The sequence below is a fragment of the Leptonychotes weddellii genome, chromosome 14 (assembly GCF_054177405.1).
Source record: "Leptonychotes weddellii isolate Sample4059 chromosome 14, ASM5417740v2, whole genome shotgun sequence".
Lineage (NCBI taxonomy): Eukaryota > Metazoa > Chordata > Mammalia > Carnivora > Phocidae > Leptonychotes > Leptonychotes weddellii.
The window spans coordinates 70,950,432-70,973,168 of record NC_138382.1 but is presented as its reverse complement, the minus strand read 5'-3'; the positions used below and the strand labels follow the sequence as shown (position 1 = coordinate 70,973,168).

General features: G+C 48.1%; 1 protein-coding gene across 5 annotated transcripts in view; it reads left to right on the top strand.

Moving 5' to 3' along the window:
- The window catches only part of NR6A1 (nuclear receptor subfamily 6 group A member 1), a 223,575-nt gene extending 209,711 nt beyond the window's left edge, over nt 1–13,864 (top strand). For 3 of the 5 annotated variants that reach the window (XM_081803573.1, XM_081803572.1, XM_081803576.1), the window contains 2 exons: nt 4,747–4,868; nt 6,696–13,864. In XM_081803573.1, the coding sequence (XP_081659699.1) occupies nt 4,747–4,868; nt 6,696–7,003 (430 nt within the window). In that variant the 3' untranslated portion in view covers nt 7,004–13,864. The remainder of the gene's footprint in view (nt 1–4,746; nt 4,869–6,695) is intronic. The other 2 variants (XM_081803575.1, XM_081803574.1) reach the window with 1 other exon arrangement.
- Nucleotides 13,865–22,737: the final 8,873 nt, after the last annotated feature.

The following is a 22,737-nucleotide window of genomic DNA, read 5'->3' as shown; positions in this document are numbered from 1 at the left end:
GCTCGCACGCACACGCACACTCTCTCTCTCTAAAGGAAATAAATAAATCTTAAAAAAAAAGATTCATTAAATGCCTATCAAAAGAATTTGGGTTATATTATGTAAATACTATTAAATCATGAGATGTTTTTATGTGGAGCAATTACATGGTCGGGTGTCATTTTAGAAAGATCCCTGTGGCTGTAAAGCTCAAGATGGATTGGCATGGACGACACTAGAGGATGGTGGCTGGGTAGGAGGTTTTTCCATAACCCAGGTAAAAGAAAACAAGGCCTGGACAAGAGAGCAGTGTCTCTGGGAATAGAGAGGGCTGCACAGAGTTACGAGATAACAAGGAGGTATAGTCAGTGGGACTTCAGTGAGGCAGAAGTTGGGGATGCTGCCAGGCAGGTGAGTGCCAATTCTCTTAGCCAAGATAATGGAGCCTGAGAAGAACAGGCTAAGCGATGAGTCACTCTGAGTTTGGTTTGGAGTCTGTTGAGCCTGATCAGGCATGAGCCTGAGAGCTCAAGAGGTCAGAGGAAAAGGAAGTATGAGAACCTCTGGAATCAGGTACATCAGAGTAAAGCATTCCTTACCCTGCTAAAAACTGGGGTGTGGAGTCCGTAATTGGCCATAGCTCTTTTCTACCTTGCCTGCTCCTGCATTACTCCTACTCCCCCAAAATGCCTTTACTATTTCACGACTCTTGAGTGCAAGTGAGTTCCTGCTGTCATGAAAAGGCTTTTCCCTGATGATACATGACCACCTCCTTTTCTCTTCTCAAATATTGAATCAAATTTATGGTACCCATTTTCCTTAATCAGGCTGTTATCAGACAGTGAGCTGGGCGAATTTGATTTAAAGCAGATTGTAGCACCAGCCAGTGACTGCTCCTGGCCCTAATCAAGACTCCTTCACTCTCAAGAGAAGATGCCTTGCACTAGATGGGTTTTAATGGGCACTTCTATCTCATGAACACTAGCTCCATTTCTGCCAGATCTCTGGAAGGTTGCCTCCCAGCTTCTCTGCTCACACCCTAGCTGTAAGGTTCAAGAAACAATCTTTTCTTTTTGTTGTGATAACAGGAGCAATGATGATGATGCCATTAATAATGATAATAGCTAACAATTATGGACTGTTTATTGTGCCAAATTCCATCTCAAGTGCTTTACAAACATTTGGTTAGTCCTCACCACCACCCCAAGCAACTGCACTGTTATCCTTGTTCCACAGATGAGGAGCATGAGGTTCAGAGAGGTGAAAAAACTCAAGGCTACAAACCTAGAAAGAGATGAAGTTGAGATTATCACCTAGATCTGTTGTGCTCCAAAGCCCAGAATCCTTACTATTACCCTCTACTGAATTATTTAGCCTTCTAAAAAGTTCAACTTTTCTGGAATGTGTCCTAGAGTTGCAGTCTTACTTTCAATCTTGGAGTGTTTACATGGGTGCTGAGATGATAATTCCTTTAAAGCTGATGACTGCTCCTGGGGGTAGGTGCACTTAGCTGAATGAAAAAGAGATGACTGGGCCTCCCAGCCCCCTTAATATAAGGACATAACTTACATAGTGTCAGCTTCAATTGCTGACTGAATGGTCCAGTGGTTTGGGGGATCCTGGCAGGAATGTTTTCTTTGTCCCAGCATGCTTGTGTAATGGGAACCTCGAAGAAGAATGGGTGTGTTTGTCCAACTCTCTGGTTTTAAATGCTGATAATTTGCAGACAGGGAATACAGGGGCGTTAGAACTGTGGAGTGGGCAGATGTGGAGGAGGCACGGCTGCAGGAGAAAGCAGGCCCATGGAACAGAGAACAATTTGTTTATCAAGGGGTGGGATGCGGGGTGTGGAGGAAAGCTTTGCAGTCGGGCTGTGGAGACTGAGTGGGGGCACTGGGCTGGCTGCCAGCCCCCCCCCCCACCACTGCCAGGGATCCATGATGGTTGCCCGTCCTAGGAAATGTGGGAAAGAAGGTACGTGCTGTCCCCAAGAGAAAGGGCAGGTTTGGGACATATGCTCACGCCAGGCACTTGGGAGCTCCTTTGTGTCCCTCACATCAAGACTCAGCCAGCAGTAAGTTCACCACTGCTGGCTGGGGGTCTGGCTGATAACCACACACCTGCAGGTTCTGCAGTGCCAGAGGGAGCACTTGGGGCAAGCGGTTGCTGATTAAGGGAGAGAACGTTATCTTTGTTTGCTACACTGCTCAGCCACAGACAGATGCTGGCATTGCTGCTCTGCCTGCGTCCTCCTTTTTGATGCTGTACCCCATTTCCTCCCCACACCACCCCTCCAGGCAGATACTAGAGGGAATTCTCAGTCAAGACCTTTTTCCTCTCAAGAACAGAAGTAGCCATCAGAGTCCTGTGATGAGTGCTCTTCACTCCCAGGCCCACTGCCTCCCACATGTCTCAGCATTGTGGAGGCACTGTAGCAAACCCTACACCCGACTGAGTTGGGCCCTGGGCTGAGTCGCTGTGGGAACACAGAGCTCCTGAGGTCCCCTGTGGTGGCATGAGGTAGCCTTTCCCAGTTACCAGTTAAGAACAAGATAGGGAGTAGACACTGTAGTGCTGAGAAAGCGAGAGGCTTGGAATTAGAAAAGCTGGGTTTAAACTTTGGCCCCACCCCACCGCCACTTATTTGCTATGCAACTTTGGGGTAGGCAAGATGCTCTTCTTTTGCTTCCTCATCCCTAATGTGCAGTGATCTTACTTATCTCACAGGTTGCCAGGAAGGTAAAATGTAAGAATGCAGTAGGGGCACAGTAAATAACCTCCCTGAGCTTTGTTTCCACATGTGAACGAAGAGGGCTATAATACCAATTTTGTAGATTTATTGGGAGTATCCTGTGAAATAATACGTGTTGAATATTTAACAAAGTAACTGGCAAGTAGCAAACACTCAACAAAGGATAGAATGGTAGATAAGGTTAGTATAGTAGTTATTCAGTATAAATTTGTCTATCAGCCAGTTTGGGGAAGTATTAATAAAGTTGTAAAAGCCATTGAGCCAGGTACAGAGAGAAATTGAGTCAGCCCTCATTGTTCACATCAGCGAATGGAGGAAAGAAGCCCCAGGCCATGATGGGGCTTTGAGGCAAAGGGGTCAGGCTCTAGCGATGGGTAGCTGCTCCTGTAGCTCCCCCTGGTGCTTGAGAAGTGCAGATGCCACAGATGCCTCTGGCCCCAATCAGAGCGAGGCTTTGCCCCCAGGAAGAGAAAATGTGCTGCTTGCCCAGAGGCCAAGCCTTTGCAAAGCCTTCAGAGTCAACGCAGAAGGCAGTAGAGCCCAGACAGCAGTAGTCCGTCCCTAGGTGTTCAGGGCCCTACCCAGATAGGGACTTCTTGCCTGGCATAGGGCTGCAGTACTCGGATCTGAACATGTCACCGGGAAGTAGTCCCAGAGCTGAGCATCTTCTCTCCTTGACTGAGCTGTATCTAAGGCCTATCTGGAACTCTCTTTAGCCCACTCCTAGAAGGGGACTGAGCCTGACCCCAGCTATTATAAACGCTTGCTTCCCCATTGAGCTTTTTAAAGCCTTCTTGGTTTGGTGATATCTCCACCTCTGGTATGGAGGTATTCCCCACTGTGACCCAGAGTATTAGTCCCCTAACCTGGGGCTCCTTTTTCTGAAACTTGGTCTTTCCCCAAGGAGCTTACTTTTTTTTTTTTTTTTAAAGATTTTATTTATTTATTTGAGACAGAATGAGAGAGACAGAGAGCACATGAGAGGGGGGAGGGTCAGAGGGAGAAGCAGGCTCCTTGCCGAGCAGGGAGCCCGATGCGGGACTCGATCCCGGGTTCCAGGATCATGACCTGAGCCGAAGGCAGTCGCTTAACCAACTGAGCCACCCAGGCGCCCCAGGAGCTTACTTCTAATCCAAAGAAAGAAGCATGGTCCGCATTGAGTCTTATCTGCTACAGTATGATAATGCCCTTAGATATCGGGAAAACCAAGGGCTTGGGAAGTTAGCCTAGGTTCCAAGTTCTAGCTCTGCCACCAACTAGCTGTGTGCTTGTGGACCAGTCCCCTCTGCTCTTTAAACTTCAGTTTCTCATCTGTACAGTGGTAATGATAATCTCACATAGCCCATAGAGCTGAGAAAATTAAATGAGAAAATGCACATAAAGTGCCCAGCACGGAGACTGGCATGGCATGGAGGTTCAGTTAATGTTTCCCTTCCTCCCTAGCTAAAGTCAGGGATGCCAGTAAAATTTCTCATTGTGCATAACCTCAGCCCTGCTGGAAACAGTAAACCTAAAAAATATAATCATCAGCTTTTTCTTCACCATGGCAGAGGCTCAGAGTCACCATGGCAGCTGACACTGATACTGGAGGCTGCATCTCAACAATAGCAGTATCTTAATAATGTCATATTTTTCCACATTTACATTTCAGACCGCCTTTGGCCCTTGTTACCCCAAGCAGGCAAGCATTATTATTTTACAAAAGAGAACCTCAAAGCTAGAGGGGTCAAATGATTTTCCCAAGGTCTTACAGCTTTCATATGTTGGAGCTGGATTTGAACTTAGATTTGATTGACCCCACCTGACCTTAGAAAAAGCGGCTTGTGTGAGCTGCCTTGCCTCTGGATAAACCATGGATCTACCTGTCCTTCATAATGGTTCTGGATTCCATTTCCCCCAAGCTCAGGCTCGTTTCTATCTTAGATGCCTTAAAGAGCTGTAGGAGATCTCTGTCTCTTCCCTTCTTTAACCTCCACTGGTATCAGAGCCCACTCACACCTCTGTCTGTTCCCCAGATTTAGTGATGAAGGGATGGAGGTGATCGAGCGGCTCATCTACCTGTATCACAAGTTCCATCAGTTAAAGGTCAGCAATGAGGAGTATGCTTGCATGAAAGCAATTAACTTCTTAAATCAAGGTAAGTAGCTGGAGGTGAGAAAAGGGGATTTTTTTTTTTTTGCCGGAGAGCAATTTCCCTCATGTTTCACACACCACCTCCCACCCCTTTGCCCTCAGGACTGTCGCACAGGACCTGTCACACCATGTGGGTACCAATCCTAGAAGGCCTATGCTGTCCTCAACCTGCCCCTCTGTAGCGCAGGGCATGCTTTGGATTTTTTTCTTCAAACCTAAATGCCACTGTCTCTATAACTCATAGAGAAAGGAAGAGGATTCGCTTTGTTTAGTCAGTTTTAATGCATTTAAACACAGACACCAAGGACAGTACATGCGTCATTTAAAATATGTACCAAGTTTACCAGTGGCTGAAGAAGAGCAGGGTGACTGATGAAACTATTGGAGATAAGACGTCTATGACAGGCTGGCAGTGGTTCTGACGGCCTCTACAGGGCAGAATGGGGGTATACAAAAACTCACACAATGTGGGGCGCCTGGGTGGCTCAGTCATTAAGTGTCTGCCTTTGGCTCAGGTTATGATCCCAGGGTCCTGGGATCGAGCCCCGCATCGGGCTCCCTGCCCAGCAGGAAGCCTGATTCTCCCTCTCCCACTCCCCCTGCTTGTGTTCCCTCTCTCACTATATCTCTCTGTCAAATAAATAAATAAAATATTTTTTAAAAAAAACACCTCACACAACATGTATTGAGCATGGCTTTTAATTAGAAGAGCGCTAGATGTGGTTTATGTGGAATATTACCTGCAAAGTGGTGCTTGGTAGCTGCTAGTTACTGGAGTATGGAGAATTTATATTCTCTTTTTTCCAAAGTAGCATATGAGTGCTCTGTTCTCACAGTGGAACTGGGGTGTCTTGCTTCCTGTGACATTGAAATTGCTCTGTTACTGTATTCAGTTTCCTAGTTCAGAGACTTCTGAGCCCCTCCTCTTTGAGTACTCTTCCTGCTGCTTCTCCACTATTCATTCATCTTCTCCATTCATTTATCTGCTGTTCCATGTGCCTCACCTAGAGTAGGCACTGTGTTGAACATTAAAGACATTAAATAAAATAGATCCCAGGTCCCTGGCTTCAAGATGTACACACTCTAATGGCACTTGACACATTACTGGAACCTCAGATTGGGGGGGAGCAGCAGCAGCTACTTGGAGGAGAAATCTGAGCTGGGCCTCAAAGGCTGGGTAAGATTTATATAGAGAATATTTATATCCTATTTTATATATAAATTATATAGATAAGTTATATTCTATGTATAAAAAGGAGTTGGTATGTGCATGTATATATATACACACATACGTATGCATTATATATATACACATATACATTTATATATAAATAAATGAGAGAGAGAGAAATCTATATAGAAAAAAGCTAGAGTGACAGCCCAGGTAGAATAGTATGAGCAAAAGCACATAGGAGACCATGTGTGAGTATGTGTAGGTATCAGCAAGCTTTCTGATTGGCTCCAGCAAAGGGCCAGTTTAAAGATACTGTGAAGGATACATTGTGAAAGGTAGGTTACTCAGTCAGTTGTTCACCATCAACTGGTGCCTGTTTGTGTCAAGCCCTGTGCTGGGAGCTGTGTAGGAAGTTGAGAAAGATACAGCCTAACGCTCAAGTGTCTCAGTTTAGTGACTATCCTTTATAATCTTTTTCCCTCTTTGTCTGATTTCTCTTCCCTTATCCAGAGTTTTGTTCCCCCATGATAGAAAGAGAAAAGATCTCCTGTTGTGACAATGTTGTATAACTTTTAATCGAAAGATGCACATATTCAAGGAGCTGGTGTTTCTTCCACAGTAGAAAGCCCCTCCTTTTCCTGTGTGTTTTTTTCACAGATATCAGGGGTCTGACCAGTGCCTCACAGCTGGAACAGTTGAACAAGCGATATTGGTACATTTGTCAGGATTTCACTGAATATAAATATACACATCAGCCGAACCGCTTTCCTGACCTCATGATGTGCTTACCTGAGATTCGCTATATTGCAGGTAACATTCTTGGTGCTGGGCTTCCAAACCTTCCTTGCTTCTCTTGGCTTGTGAAAGAAATGAGACAAGTAGTATTTTCAGGATGCTCATTCCAGGCTTATCACCAACTGCATAAAAGAACTACGACCATTGCCCTCAGAAAAGTTATATTATAATGAGAAGTTTGTGTTTTCTTTGTAGGGAAGAGAGTCTAACATTTCCTGAGTGCCTATCATGGGCAAGGGGCTTTGTGGCTTTATGTTGTTTAATCTCAGAACAAACTCTGCAAGGCTGGTTGTTGGTGATATTTATGGTCCTTCTATGGATGGGGAAACAGGCTCAGAGTTTCTCAAATTAACTTAATTTCCTGAATATATACTTTAAAAGGGTGTATTTTATGCTATGTGAATTAATTATATCTCAATTTTTAAAATTAACTTCATTTCATAGAATTTCTTACAGATTTTTGGACATCATTCATTTAAAGCAATATCTTTAAAATAATTCTCAAGAATCCTGCCTTTGCAAAGGAAGTTTTGTTGTTACTGCTTTGTAGTCTTGACCCCCTTCTGAGCTTCTTGACATTTAAATAGGTCCGTTCCAGTATGAAATCCTGGGTTTTGTTGTTATTGTTATTTTAGTTCTTCTGGTAAAGATTCTTGTATGTAGTAATCCAGCACATACTGAGGGAAAACTCAGAAATGTAACCTCTAAGATAAAACTGTTCCTGTCAGATTTAGCCACCCAATTTTGAAGGAAAAAATTTTCAATCTGACAAAGGAATTTTTTTTCCTACTTTTTGGACCTAGATAGTCTTGCTGATCTGAACTGGACCTAAAATATTGGAATTTTAGGGGTGCTTTGATAGTTTATGGCTCAGCATTTCCAAATCTATGTTTTACGGAATAAGATATTAATCAGATGCTCTCTGAAATAAAGGGAAGTCAGTAGTTAATACCCCACTCTCCCCCCACAGAGCTGGATTCTCAACTCTGGCAACATTTTGAATCACCTGGGAAGCTTTTAAAAAATATCTGTGCTTGGATTGCACCTGCAGAGATTCTGATTTAATTGGTATGGAGTGGGGCCTGGGCATCAGTATTTTTTTAAAACTCCCCAGATGACTCTAAGGTACTGGCAGGGAGAAGAACGACAGCCTCAGATATTTACAAAGTATATTAGCACACTGAATGCTCTGAGAAACCTTCCAGTAAAGAAACCTGTATACCTTTCTTAACCCCAAAGTTCTCAAATTTATTTGCCCCTGTGACCACCCCCTCCTTTTTTTCCCAGTACTTTTATTAATCCATTATACTATTCTAAAGAACAGAATGCTAGAGAATCTACCAGGAAAAAAAAAAATAAGATATGTTTCTCAGGGTATTTTAGCTCCAAGAGAACATCTAGGAATACCTTTCTGTTTAAGTTTCCCCATCTATAAAATGGAGATAACAAGTAATATCTATTACATGGAAATACTGTGAGAATTAGATAATGCATTTAAACACTTAGCACAGAGTAAGTAGATGATAGCAATGATTATAACCTGAATCATTACTGGACTCTCTAGGGTACCAAAATGGGTCTGGGTATCAGGATGTTAGCACAGTTTTTCTGATAGCCCTGTCTTTGTGATACTCCTGGCACTGTCTCACTCCAGTCCCTCAAAAAGGCAACATTCTCTCTTCTCCAGCCTCAGGAGGCAGACAGCTTTTCCAGTACAGCCACTACTTAACTCTTCTTTTCCTGCCTTGTTACCAGGAAAGATGGTGAATGTACCCCTGGAGCAGCTGCCCCTCCTCTTTAAGGTGGTACTGCATTCCTGCAAGACAAGTGTGGGCAAGGAATGACCTGTTCCCAGCGCCCCTCCTCAGGCCAACCACAGCGCCTTGGGTGGGCAGGACAGGCTCCAGAAGAAAGAGCCAGAGAGACCAAGATGGAGGCTGTGGAGCAATGTTTCCAGTTGCCTCCATAGCAAGAAGAGTTTTTGTTTGTTTGTCTGTTTTTTTAACCTCATTTTTCTATATATTTATTTCACGACAGAGTTGAATGTATGGCCTTCAACATGATGCACATGCTTTTGTGTGAATGCAGCCGATGCATTTCCTTGCAGTTTACAGAATGTGAAGATGTTTAATGTTATAGTGTTGTCATTGTTTAGAGATAGTTCTTTTGTATTTTGAGGGAGAGGGTGGGATGGGGCTGAGATGAATATTTCCATAATGTTGACAAAGACGACTACCTCAGTGGAAAGGGAGGGGTGTGACCATCCCTACTTTTTCCACATGTTCTCAGCAGACTCCTACATTAGTCTGTCAGAGAGCAAACTGCCTTTTTCTAGCCACAGAATTGCCAGGTAAAAGTAAAAGAGCACACCCATAAAGGGGCAAAGTGGTGTTGGGAGGTTTATTAAGCAAAGTGGGTGAAACATTGGAAACAGGGCAGGAGATGAGGATTTAGCCATCTCTTTTCTTTGGAAAGCATGATAGTTGGGGGAGTAGGGTACAGTGACCAAATCTATGTTAGATGTCCTCCCTTCAAACAACTCTCCAGGGAGAAGGGTTTCTGTTCTCACACCATGCTGTGGGCTCCCCCCACCCCCACCGTCCAAACCACCACTATTAGTTTCTGCCACTGTCAACTTTTTATCTATACATGGTCCTGGCAGTAAGTTAATTCTTGGGACTTGTCTACCAGCTCCCTTGGAGCTTGCAGCTACCTAGTGTCTTTACCTGGATCTACCAAGGTCTACCTTCCTGAGACTCCTTGCCTCTCTCCTATAAATTTGACTTCCTATTGGCCCTTTGAAAAAACAACTGAACAAAATGTCATGCTCTGAATCCTGGTGCCCACTACTGATTTATTCTCCTTTCACCTTGCTTTTTTCAAAGGTTAGTGGGACAGAGGCCAGACTGCTAAAAGAATAAACAATCTTCCTTTCCCTGTTCCTCCCCTCACCCCATCCTGTCTCATTCTCAGGACTGAATCCAAAACCTGCAGTCTTTCATACAGTGGGAAAGACCATTCACCCATCAGCTGAACAGAAGTTTTGCCCCTTCATTCTCCTCCCAAGTTCTCCTAATCTCTCCACAATGAGACCAGGTTTCCTTAGAACAGAAGGCCCAAGTACCGGAGGAGTGGCCCACCTGCCCGTTAGATTATCAGTGGCCTGGCTGACAAAGGCCTGGAGGGCTGGAGTCCAAAGCACCTGGAAGGGGAGGGGGGCCTGAAACTACCTCATGTTCCTAAGGGCCTGGCTGCCCCCCTCTGCAGATACAGCCTGGACCTCCTATTCTTTCACTACCTACCCTACCTAGTTCTGGGAAGTATTCCTTACCCTCTTGGCTTTGGCCGGTGGCCACACCATGTCTATCTTAGAACTCTTTCAGGTGCTTTTCCTTTCTCTGCCTTACTATAGCAATTGTCCTTGCCCATACCCAGGTACCTCCCACAGCCAATGCAGCAGACAGACCACTTTAGCTGGGTGCCTCCCTGGGTGGACTTGAGGGGCCTACAGCATTTTGTTTTGCCTGTTTAGTCAAAGGCCGTTTGCTCTCTTCCAACCCGGCCTAGCAAATTTACCTAGTGGGCCACCACATTGTGTGCATACCAGGTAGTCTGTGTCGGATTATAATTTTTTCTTTCCAGTGAAATGTTACGGGTACCAGCAGACTGATGACTTTGTCCCTTGATGGGTCTAAAACTCAGAGCATTACTCCTTAATGCCATTTCCCCAGCTGCTCTGAGAAAGAAAAAAGAGACACGTTCCTCAGGAAAAGCTCCAACCAGAATGTTTTTCACATGTTGATGGGAAGATTTTTGTGTGTGTATCTGTTTATTTCTAAGTTCACAATATTTTTGTTTCCCTGAATTTTTTATTTAACCAACCAGATCACATTCTTTGGCTACAGGTCAGACTCCGAGCTGCTTTCCTCAAGATAGAGGAGGAGACACATATCAGAGTCCCCTTCTCCAAGATTGCTCCTGTGTGCAGTATCTTTCTTTGCTTAGACCTCCATCTGTCAGATTATTATTATTTTTTGAAATTGCTTTTCTCTTAAATTAAGCATTTTCCTGGTTGTGTTGGGTATCAAAGGACATTGTTCTCTGACAGGACAAGAACATGTCTCTCCAATAATGCAGCATTAAACAGAGCAAGTTGTTAATTTGTGGAGTGGGGGAAAGGTTCTGCAAGTTGCCATTGTACAAATCCATTTTTACAAATGTTTGCAGCAGATTCCACAGAACAAAGAGCCCATTCTTTGCCAAGAGCCCTGCAGAATCTCTGAGCCAAGTGGCCGTGTGTTCCAAGCCGGAGCCTGACCTGTGGACAGCCTTTAATGTCTTCTGCACCCAGTCCTTTTATGACGTGGGCTTTTTTTAAACAGGGTAAAGTGAATGTGTTGCATTGCAAACTCAGGTATTATGAGGAGAAGGTAGGAGTGTAGCTAGCAGTGTGGAGACATTAGGTCAGCCACTAGATGTATTTGTGAATTTGGTTTGAAGGACACAGAGAAAGGTTGGAGGGGGAGGTTTGGTGTGTTTGTTTTTTGCCTTTCTTCCCATAATGTTTGGTTAACAGGTAGCCTTTTTGCTAGTGGAAGAAGAAAAAAGTTGTGCATGTTGTCTCTAATTCCCCTCTCTTCTGTCCTCTCTCTGATCCCCTGCTACCAACAGCGCTCACTTTGAGTGAGAGTTTTTCCACCATAAAAATATAACCCTGAAAGCTGTGTGGTAAAGGAGAATCCTACCTCCTTGCACTGCGTTGAAACACACAGGCTTTTCCTTTCCTTTCCCTTTAAATGTTTTCTTGACCCAAGACAAAAGTTTGGAATCTTGGAACTTCACCTACAACTTACGCTCTCTGGCTCCTTTGTAGAATTTTGGAGTCTTTTACAAGGTTCGGTGGTCTTGCCCTTAGTCTGAAGAAGCTCCCCAGAACCTGTCTCAAAGCACTCCACCTGGCTCAGAGGACACCCAGCCCCATGCTTAACACATAATTGAGGTGGGAGAACCTCTAGGGATAGAAGGCAGCATGCAGGAACCTCCTTGTCTTGTTCCCCAGAACCAAAGGATGGATAGAGGGAATCTAAGGGTCTCCACAGTGTTGCTGACAGTCACCCGCTCCACATTGACCTGCCTCTCCCCAGCCACCCCTTTTCAGGGATGTGAGTACCTGCCATGGCCAATATGTTACCAGGTCCTTAAAACCGTGGGCTCTCTGAGCTGCCTTGCTCTGCTCCCCATTTCCTACCTTTGTTTATTCTTGATTTCCTGGGGAATGGGACAGATGGAGACAGATGGACAAACCCAGCATGGGCAGCATCTAAGCCATGCCCAAGGTTGGCCAAAGTAAGGGGACCCTGGCCTCCCAAGGGCAGGAAGTTGAGCAGTGATTCCAAGTCTTTAGCTCTGGGCCCCTGGTCTGTGTCTTTTTCCTTGTTGCTTTTTAAAATTTTGCAATTATTTCCAGAAATCCAGTCTTTTAGATTCAGCTCTTTTATTAAACTTTAAATTTTTCTTTATTGATTTTTTAAACAAACAAACAAAAAAAACTAAACAAAAACACCACTGCTCTTACTTTCCCCAGTTTAATCCATGAGAATCCCCTACATTCCCCTCTGCCTTTGCAGTTGATCATTCCTCCCTTTTTTCTCAGCTCGAAGCATCTATGGCCAGTGTCTGTGAAATGATGTTTTATCTGTGTCTCAGGATGAGAAACGGCAATCATTCCACCAGGTGCTGGAAACTGATGAGCCTCGAGGCAAGGGTTTCTAGGGCCACAGCTCAGGGATGTGTATTTAATTACAGGGTCCCCAGAAACCCCTCTCTTGGCTGCCACAAGCAGCAGCTTCTTTTTTGGGCTTGAGAACCGGACCTGGACTGTTTGTTCAGAGGCAGGAGCCCCAGAGAACATGCCGAGTCGAGGAGCACGCTGGGGCTTCCTTCTTGGCTAGACCTGGGCTACCTTGAAACTTGAAGACTTCTGGCTCTCCTGCGACATGAGCCACAGTGGCCCTGCCTCTACCAGCTCATAAAATGCCTGGTCGCTCTGCCCACTCCAGTGCCCGTCTGGCCTCCCTCTTCTGGGCCTGCAGCCCTAAATGGAGCACAGCCTGCTCAGGAGTCAGTTGCGGGCTCGAGGGGAAGATGTGCATTAGGCCAGAGGTTGCTCCACGCCCAAGAAAAAAGTTGTGTTACTGGTGGAGGCTAGTCTTCCAAATCCTGGAGCCAGCCCTGCCAGCCAAAGGATCATTTTTGCCCTTTGGTGACCACTTTTTTTTTTTTCTTTCTCTGAAATGTCTTATAATAGGTAATAATGTTGTTGACTCAAATTTCCATGAAAAATAAATAAATAAAACTACCTCTTGAGTGACATCCTGATCGATTCCTCTCTGAGGAATCCTGTGGGAAAAGAAAACTTTAGCTCCTGCTCTGTTTACATGTTTCTGTCGGGAAAGAAACTCTGCCTGCCCTGGGGTGTTGGTGTTTTTGTCTGTGTTGCCATCCCAGGCTTGCGATAGGGGCTTGTGGCTGCATTGTGATGTCTGGGCCATGTCTGGGGAGTCCCAGCCACCTGCCCAGCCATGGACTAGCCACCCCCTTGAAGAGGCCACCATTTCTTTCCTGTGAGCCAAGGCACAGAGAGCACCACCTCTCACAACCCCACCTTCAGGGGCTGCGGTGGCACATGAATCAGTGAGCATATCCTTGGGCTACCTACGCTAGGCCCGCTTGCACCCACAGTCCAGTGTAGGAATCGTGTAAATGGGATGTCTCTGAGCCCTTGTCCCCAAAGGGCCAGCCAAGGGCTGCCCGCCAGCCTGGCTCCATCAACCCTGCATGACCAAATAATAGTTGGTGGGCTCTGCAGGCTGCCCAGGCCCTCGGCTACCTCCCCCTCTGCCAGCCGGCAAGGGATGGGCCCTTTGCTGTGAATTGACTACCTGTGGAAATGTGACCAAGTAGTGTGAAATGCATGTTTAGCGAATGTTAGGTACTGTATTTGAACCAATAAATGTGAATCCTTCTGCACATGTCCTCTGTCTGTGAAGCTTGTCTTGGGTTCTAGGGAGGGACAATGGGGTGTCCTAAGGAGCTGGCTGGTGTCTCCAGACCTGTTGGTCCTGCTTGTAGCTCACACCCACACCGTTCCTATTGCTGAGGGCCTGACAGAGGGCTCTCTCTCAGGGCTGCTTGAGTCAGTGAACCAGTACTGAATAAGGTGTCTGCTCTGTGTGCCAGGTATTGTGTTGGGACTTTTCACAAACCTGAACCTCCTTGAACTTCAAAGATTATTACCTCTATTTTATTGAAGTGAGGTGAAGGGACTCATTCAAGGTCTCCCAGTTAGAAAGTTGCACAACTAGAGGAACTTAGTCTGGTGGGGGAGGCAAACACAGACCTTTGTGGTACAGTGGGACTGAGCTGTCATTAAGGACATGAGGTTGTAAGGATCTAGAGGAGGGAGCTGCTTGTTCTACTCAGGAAGTGCTTCACAGGTGAGCACTGAAGGCGGCTCTTGAAGAAAGGCACTAGACAGAGGAGGCTAGACCGGGGAGAGGCGAGAGGGATCAACAACACATTTGAAGGCCCATCTGGCTATGAATCAGAAACATGGAATATTCAGGTATAACAAGGGACTGCCATGGCAAGAATGGTGGCAGATGGAAGGGATAGCAAGACTTGAGGTTGGAGAAGCACTTGGGGACCTTGAATGCCACGTTCAGAAGTTTAGGAAGGAAAGCCATCTGCTAAGTCTCCAGAAAGAGAGCTACATCTCCGTGACAGCGGTGTGCTGCTGGTGGCCTGCCTATTCTGTCACTATGGTCCAGCCGATGAATACCTGTCTTTCCAGGAAACAGATGAGGTTTTCTAGAGCTGAGAAAATGGAGGCTCTGATAGATCAAGGGATGTGTCTGAAGTCACACAGGAAGTGTCAGAGTTAATACTTGAACCCAGATCCACCTAATTTCAAAGCCCAGCCGCCCTATAATCCTGCTGTTCATACGATCAGAGAAGCGGCAGAATTTGGGTTGAGGGTTATATGAAGACAGGAAAGATGAAGCCTTCTCAGTTTGAAACCATAAAGGCTGAGGAGAGTCTGATCAAAGTCTATTAAATCCCCATGTATGAAATGAGGGGAAGCCCAGCTGCCTCCCCACACCTCAGCCTCCTCTAGCACAAGGGACCAGAGAGCCCTTGAGGTTTGAAAGAGATGGCTTTAGAACAAAGGAAACACTGCAGAACTAATTAATAGACTCTTCCTTGCCCCACAAGAGGGGACAGATAAGACACAGAGGTGTAAGGAGGAGAAGAAACACATTTGCTGAGCGCCTCGTGAGTGCCAGGCCCTATGATTTGGTGCTAAATTTACGTGCATTGTCTCCTGTCATCCTCGTAACCGTTTTACAAGGTTCAGGTCTCAGCCCCATTTTACACATAAGCAAATTGAGGCCCAAAGAAATTAAGCTGTTTGCCTAAGATGACACATGAGTAAGTGGCAGAATTTGCTTTTGAATCCAGGTCTATCTGATACCAAAGTTACAATGGGCTTCCTCCCTGCTCTGCCTGGGAGCAGTTCAGTAGTGCTGAATATGAATGTCTGGAGTTTGTAACAAAACTCAGTAATGGCCTTTGGTTGAACTTCTTGCTATTAGCAAAACAAAACTATTAAACTAATAAAGGATTAATTTCTGTAAGAGGTGACTGAATAGACCCAACCAAATTGATCGGAAAAGCGGTGCTATCCCAAAAATACGTAGAATGCTATAGACACCAAATCTGTGGTTTCTCAACATAGACAACCTAACAAGATGGCTTCATGGAAAAAGTAGGAATTCCATTGCCAAAAATCTGGGAAACACTGGACTCCCTCTACCTTCCTCTTACTGCTTCCCAATGTTTGTTGGCATATTAAAGGCTCTGAGAAGTCTTGCCTGAAGAAAACTAATTCTGTCTAGTCTAGGGCCTACCGAAAAAGTGTTTAGGCATGGAACACTTTTTTCTTCCTGTTAAAATTCCGTTGGGAGAGTGTTCTGTGGAATAAAATTTAGAACACTGCTCTAAATTTATGAATTGGTACTGAACTAATGCTGAGCTTTTGATTTCCTTGAGTGCCAGGCAATAATCTGAAAGAATAGTGAACATATATGGAGCAATGCAAAGCACAGTACTAAGCGTTTTACATGCATTACATTACTGTTTCCTCCAAGCCACCCTATGAAGTTGATGCTATAAAGATCCCATTTTACAGATAAGAAAACCGAGACCCAGAAAGGGTAAGTAATTTGCCCAAGGTTACATAACTCATATGTAACCTCAGGAATGAACATAAACACTACTGAGTGCCTCCTGTTAAGATCTGTGCTGAGATCTTTATCCTTACACAACTCTCTGAGGTAAATAAGATCATCTCTATGGAACTGAAGAGGAAACAGAGCTCTGGCATATGTCAGAGTCTGAAGCCAGAAACTCCCAGAAATGAAGGCTTACGGAGGGTGTTGGGATCGGGTTGGATGTGGCTACTGGAGCCCGCTCTCAAGGACCATTTTCCTGAGGAGATTGTGTGACAGAGGCACATCAGGAGCTCTCACCATCCGAGGTCTAATTCTAGCTCTTCCCCTTACCAGTTGTGTGTGGCCTTGACCCAGATAGATACCTCTCACTTTCCTGGTCAGATAAATGGAGATGACATGTCTTTGTCTTCGGAGTTAAGGAGAACTCACTGTGGCTGGTTCAAAGTAGGGGCTTAATTAAGTCAATCCATAAGAAAGCTGCATGAGGAGCTGCAGCCCCTGACACCCCAATAACCAAAACCCGGCAGAGCCAGAAGCTACCTCTCTGGTTTGCCTGCCCACCAGGGTTTTAGGTCCACCACGGTAGTAATCAGTCTGTCTGAGATCCTGTGGCAAAAGTGCCCAACTGTCAGACCCAGGGCTCTTGGAGTCCTGTTCCCTTGGCAACAAGTCTCACCATGGAGACCACAGCCCCATCCTTGCCCTCCCTGCAATCTCCCTCTCCACAGACCTTCCCTGTTCAATACCTAGTCCTAGGGGAAGTGTAGGAACTGAGGAGAGCTCCAAGGAGGCCCTTCCTCAGAGTGAGGAGTTTGGGACACAGCAGGCAGATGGGCAAAAGGAACTCCCATTTTTGTGTCCGCTCTGTGCGTGGCAAGGTTCTGAGGAGTCTACATCTTGTGGTCTCATTTAGGTTAAAAGCCCGGCACTTACCCTATCTTACATAGTGGAAACCGAGGCTCAAGGAGACTCAATGGACCAGCCCGAAGTCTCCCAGCTGGTCATTGTTGGAGCAGACACTCGAATCCAGGGTTTCTTTCTCTGCAACTCCCCACCCACAATGTCGAGGCATGGCCGCTGCACACTGGGAAGGGCTGGGCAGTTGGGCGAATCCCCCCACCCCCACCCCCCACCCTAGGCCCTGGCTGTCAAGTAGCAGCCAGCAGCCCTTTGAGGCCTGGGCCGGGCCCTGCAGCAGGAGAGGAACAGCACTATTTTAAGCCAGGGCCAGCAGGCCCCATGTGGGCACAGGGAGGGTGGCCTCGGGCCCTTGGCCAGCTTCCCGGAAGTCACCATGGCCTCCCTCCTCTCCCCTGAGCAGCTTTCTGAGGCAGCCACTTCCCAACAAACAGGAAGGAGGCCCTCAGGCCAGGAGACCTCCAGCCCCAGCTCCCTCCTCCTACACCAGCCACCCCCCCCAGTCTTCTCTACATGGGGGAGCCCACCAGCTGCATACCCTGATCAGTGTCCCTTATCTGGGCTGACTCTCAGCGGGTGGGTGGCAGGGGAGGTTCGGGACTTCTACTTGGGCTGCCCCAGTTCACCCGTCACAGGCCTAGGGCCTCCACTTGTCCAGGCCCTTTGTCCCCTGCCCACAGCCTTGTTTCTCACATACATTCCCACTGAAGTTGGTCACTGTAAGGCAGAGAGCAGAGCAGAGGGATCCTCAGACTTGGCCCCACTCAAGGACCCGAGAGAGAGACAGACTAAGGACTGAAACAGAGAGAAACAAACTGGGACTTTCCCAGAGAAAGACTGAGGCAAAAATAGTGGTAGACACAGATTAATCATGGCAGAGACAACATCAGAGAGATGCTCAGAGACGAAAGCAGAGAAAAACAAAGAGACAGCTGCGAAGGGCCGGGGCCAAGAGGTCAGCGAGATGGCTCTGAGTGGTTGCTCCTGACCACCCCCCAAGTACAGGCCATGTCTCAGGGCTGTGGGGGGCCCACTGGCTGCGTGGCTGGAGAGGAATGTGGGGAGCAAGGCTGGGTCACCCCTTGAGGGCCAAGCGTGTGTGCTGAGAGATAAACTATCCCAGGCAGGGGGCCCCAGCTGCGGCTGCACGCTCCAGGAGCATGGCGGAGAGGCCCAGGCCCAAGGCTGAAGCCCCAGCCCTGCCAGACACCCAGCTCCTGCGTCTCCTCCCGAGGATCTTCACCAGGCATCGGATTCTAGAAGGTCCCAGGTCCCTCAGTCCAGCCCTTAGGGGCGTGCAGATTCCGTGAGTGTCCCCTTTGTAGAAGAGCAGGGTGGGCCCTGGGACCCCTGCCAGCCACAGAGCCTTACTTCTCCAGCTCCAGCTGCAGCCCTGGCTCAGGTGAGGGGGTGACCAGGCAGAGCAGGGGGGCTCCAGCCGAGGAGAGCTGCGCACCCGCCCGTGAGTGGTCCCCTCATGTGCACCCATGCGGGTCTGCGGGCCTGTGTCCACGTGCTTCCACACACGTGGGGGCTTGCGCACATGTATGTGTCCACGTGCTGCCGGGAGCCCCACTCTGCCTCCACAAGTCCCTGCTCTCCGCCCAGAGAAGTAGCCCCCACGGGCACCTGGTGTCCCCCGCCCCCCCCCATGTGGGCCAGTCCAGAGAACCAGGAGGCACAGGGAGAAGAGCAGGCAGGTCTACTGCCGTCCCCCAGCTCCCCTCCCCAGCCTGCAGCTGAGGCTCCCGCTGGCCACGGCCTTGACCTGGCACTATGGACTTCTCTGACATTGGCATCGGATCTGAACATCTGGCAGCAGGCTGATAAGGGGTGCAGCGGAAACAGCCTCCACTGCTGCCAACAGCCCCGCCCCCTCCACGGCCCTGCCGGGGTCTCCACGTCCACAGCCCCTCTGCCTCCTGCTCCCGGCCCTGCCCTGCTCTCTTTTCTCACTCTCTGCCTCAGTCTCCCTCTCCCCCATTTCTCCTTTCTCGCATTCTAAATGGCTCTCATTCTTTCTGCCTCTCCCTCTCTCTCCTTCCTCTGTCCCACGCTCTCTCTCTCCCTGTCTCCCCCCCCAACCTCTCTCCCTTCCTCTCTGCTCCCCCGCTCCGACCATGTCTGGGTCTGGTATGCTGCTGTCAGTGGGTCTCTCTTCTCTCATTTTCTGCCTCATCTCTCTGTGGGTTCTTTCTTTGTCTTTCTACACTGTGCCCCAACCCCAGCCTGATTCTCTCTCTTTCTCCTCTCCATTTCAGTTTCTAGGTCTCTAGTTTGTTTGTTCCTTGTTCCATCACCAGGAAATAGGCCTGGCACTTTGGGAAAGTCCCCACTTAGAAGAGAGACCCTGGGCTTTGTTTGCTTGGGGGGGTGGGGAGCCTGGGTCACCCCTTCTCCTTCCCCTCCGGGTGGGTCTCATGGCCTGGGACCACCTGGGCTGGAGCTTGAAGGAAAAGATAAATGGGCCACCCAGGGGCTCTGGCAGAGGGGAGAGGACGCTGACTCTGCAAGCCCACTGCCTGGATTTAAATCCTAGTTCCATCACACCCTTCCTTGCTTTGTGACTTTGCGAAGATACCTCGTCTCCCTGAACCCGAGTTTCTTCATCTCTCAAATGCTGCTCATGGAAGACGAGGGGACCTCCCAGAATGGTGGAGGCTGACCACAGGTGTGGAATAGCAGGGGACCTGGCGCTTAGGCACCTCTGTGTTAGGGCCTCGCCATTCCCTGCCTGCCTCACCCAGTAGGGGTGAGGGCCGAGGAGGGGCAGCGCAGAGGAAGGGGGTGCCCATAAACATATCCAGGGCGATCAGAGGGGAGCAGTGCCCAGCCTGAGCGGTGGAAAGTGTCTGCCGACCGCCTACAGAAAAGGCAACAGGACAGGAGGGCCGGGCGGCGGAATTCCACCCCCACAGGCAGCATGTGGGGCCTTTGGTGCAGAGGCAAGTGGGCATTCAGCAGATGCTCACTGACGCTTACTCTGGGCTGGCCCCTGTGGACCCAGAGATCAGTCAGCCCTGAGCCCTTCCTTGAGGGTTCCCCAGGCTGCGGTGAGTCACTCTATCACAGAAGGGCTAACAGTGCTCAGGCTGATGGTGCAATCTCACACTCCAGACCGAAAGGGCCCCCGAGGGCAGACCCGCCAGGCCCGCGGCTTGGTGTTTGTGTTTTGCTAACATTGCGTACACATGACAGACCTGGCAGCCACTGAGTGTGGTGCATGCATTGTCTCATCTCGTCCCCATTTCATGGAGAGGACGGGAGGCCCAGAGAGAGAAGTGACCGGTCCCAGGTCACACAGCTGGGAAATGGCAGAACTGGGATTTAAGCCAGAGTCTCCACCACTAATCCCTCACATTTCTCCTTCTCAGGACTCGGAGCCTCACCAGGAGACTGACCAGGTCAATCTAGCTCTTTCCATGGCGCCACAGTGTTGAAAGACCCTGTTTAAGAAGGCAGTGAGAGTAGACCCCATTTCACAGTCTCCCATCAAAGGAGGTGCAAAGGACTGTGACTGTTGTCATTACGTGTATGTGACATGTCGGTGAGGTAAAGGTGCTTGCCGAGATATTTCTTTTTTAAATTCAGAGGATGAATGGTATTAATCCAGGAACAAAATCATTGCACTGAAATGGGGGAGATTAGTTAGCTTCAGTCAGATGCAAGAGAAATACATCTTGTATTCCAGTGGGTGAAAAAGACATAATTATGAGGTCATGCATGTTGGGAAATAAGTTATATGTTATGTCATACGTAGAAATTAGAATTAGAATATAGTAGTCCCCCTTATTGGCAGAGGATGTGTTCCAAGACCCTCCCCCCCACCCCCGGTGCCTGAAACCATGGATAGTACTGAACTGTATATACACTATGCTTTTTCCTATACATACATCCCTATGATAAAGTTTAATTTATAAGTTAGGCACAGTAACAATAACTAATAATAAAACAGGACAGGTATAACAACATACTTTGTTGTATAAATAACAAGATATTATGTTGTATAATAAAAGATATGCGCCTGTGGTTTCTCTCAAAATATCGTGTGCCGTACTCACCCTTCTTGTGAGATGATAAAATGCCTATGTGATGGGAGGTGGGCCGAACGGTGGAGGCGCTGTGACGTAGCGTGAGGCTGCTTCGTGCTGACCTTCTAAGAACACGTCACAAAGAAGATCATCTACTCCCTGACCCCGGATGATCACAGGTAACTGAAAGAGTGGAAAGCAAAACCACGGATAAGGGGCCACTACTGTATATTTAATCCATAGAATCAGTTACTTATGACTGTCAATGAGATTTTTGTCTCGTATGTATTCACAATAAAAAAATGTGTTGGGGACGCCTGGGTGGCTCAGTCAGTTGAGCGACCAACTCTTGATTTCGGCTCAGGTCATGATCTCAGGGTCGTGAGACGGAGCCTGGCAAGGGGCTCCATGCTCAGCAGGGAGTCTGCTTCTCTTCCTCTCCCTCTGCCCCTCCCCCTGCACTCTCTCTCTCTCTAAACTCTCTCTAAAATAAAGAAATCTTTTTTTTTTAATGTGTTAAGTGGCACAATGAGGAAGACACTCTAGGTTTTAAATATAGTCGACTTCAGTTATCCAGAAAATCCCTCTCCTCCCAAGCCAGATAAGTGAGACGTTGTATGATGGGCCTGTTCCTCAAATGAAGGAGTGTGGTGAGGGTTCTCAACAGTGATTGCCCCATGGCCCCCTGTGTCCCTCCCCAACCCCCAGGACCAATGCCTATATAGAAGGACAGAAACTTCTTCCTTTTTCTTCCCTTTTCCCCAGTGCCCAGACCAGTGCCTGGCATCTAGTGTGCACTCAGGAAATAGAGATGAATGAAGGAATGCACAAAAGAGGGTGTCATGCAGCAGAGGGGTGCAAAACAGAACAACTGGGCCCCTATGGAACCAGGACAGTTCAGGACCAGTCTGGGCCTGGAGGTTGGACAGGGACATCCCTGGCTGTGTGGGGAGGCCCGGCCTTCTAGACAAAACCCCCTGCCCTCTGCCCTGCCCTATCCTGGCCTAGCTACCCACCTGGCCCAACCTGCGACCACTATAGGCAACCACCTGGCCCTGGAGGCAGCCTCAGACCAGCCTCAACTTTCCCAGCTATCCACTGGGAGTATCAGCAGCCCCCAGCAGATGGTGACATTCAGAGCAGCCAACGAGGAACGCACACGGGAGGTGTTCAGTCAGCTCACCTGCTTGCCTTCCATTCCCTTCTTCCTCTCTTCACCTTCTGGAAGAGTAAAAAGATCAAGCCAAAGCAGCAGAGCCACCTGGTCAATACATCCATGCCCCTGCCTCTGCTCCAGCCCAACCTGACTCCACTCCCAAGTCTGGGCCAGGCCGGACCCCGCCGGGCCAGGCCCCAGGGAGGTAGCCATCCAAGGGGAGAGAGGCCAGGCTGCAGGCCTGGTGGGGGAGCCGCCCATAAATCAGGCCCCACTCCCACCCAGTCACTAACAAGCGGGGCTGCCTAACCGCCTACATGGGGTCCCTGCCTCTGGGCTCCCACAGCGGCCTGGAACATCCAGCTGGCCAAGGCCTCCAGAGTGCCTTGGCCTCCACCCCCACCGCGGCCCCCAGATAGATAGGGGTATTTTTTTTTCTTTTAGGAGAAGAAAAAAATAGGCCTAAATGAAGAGAAACACCAACAAAGAAGGAGAGAGGCCTGCAG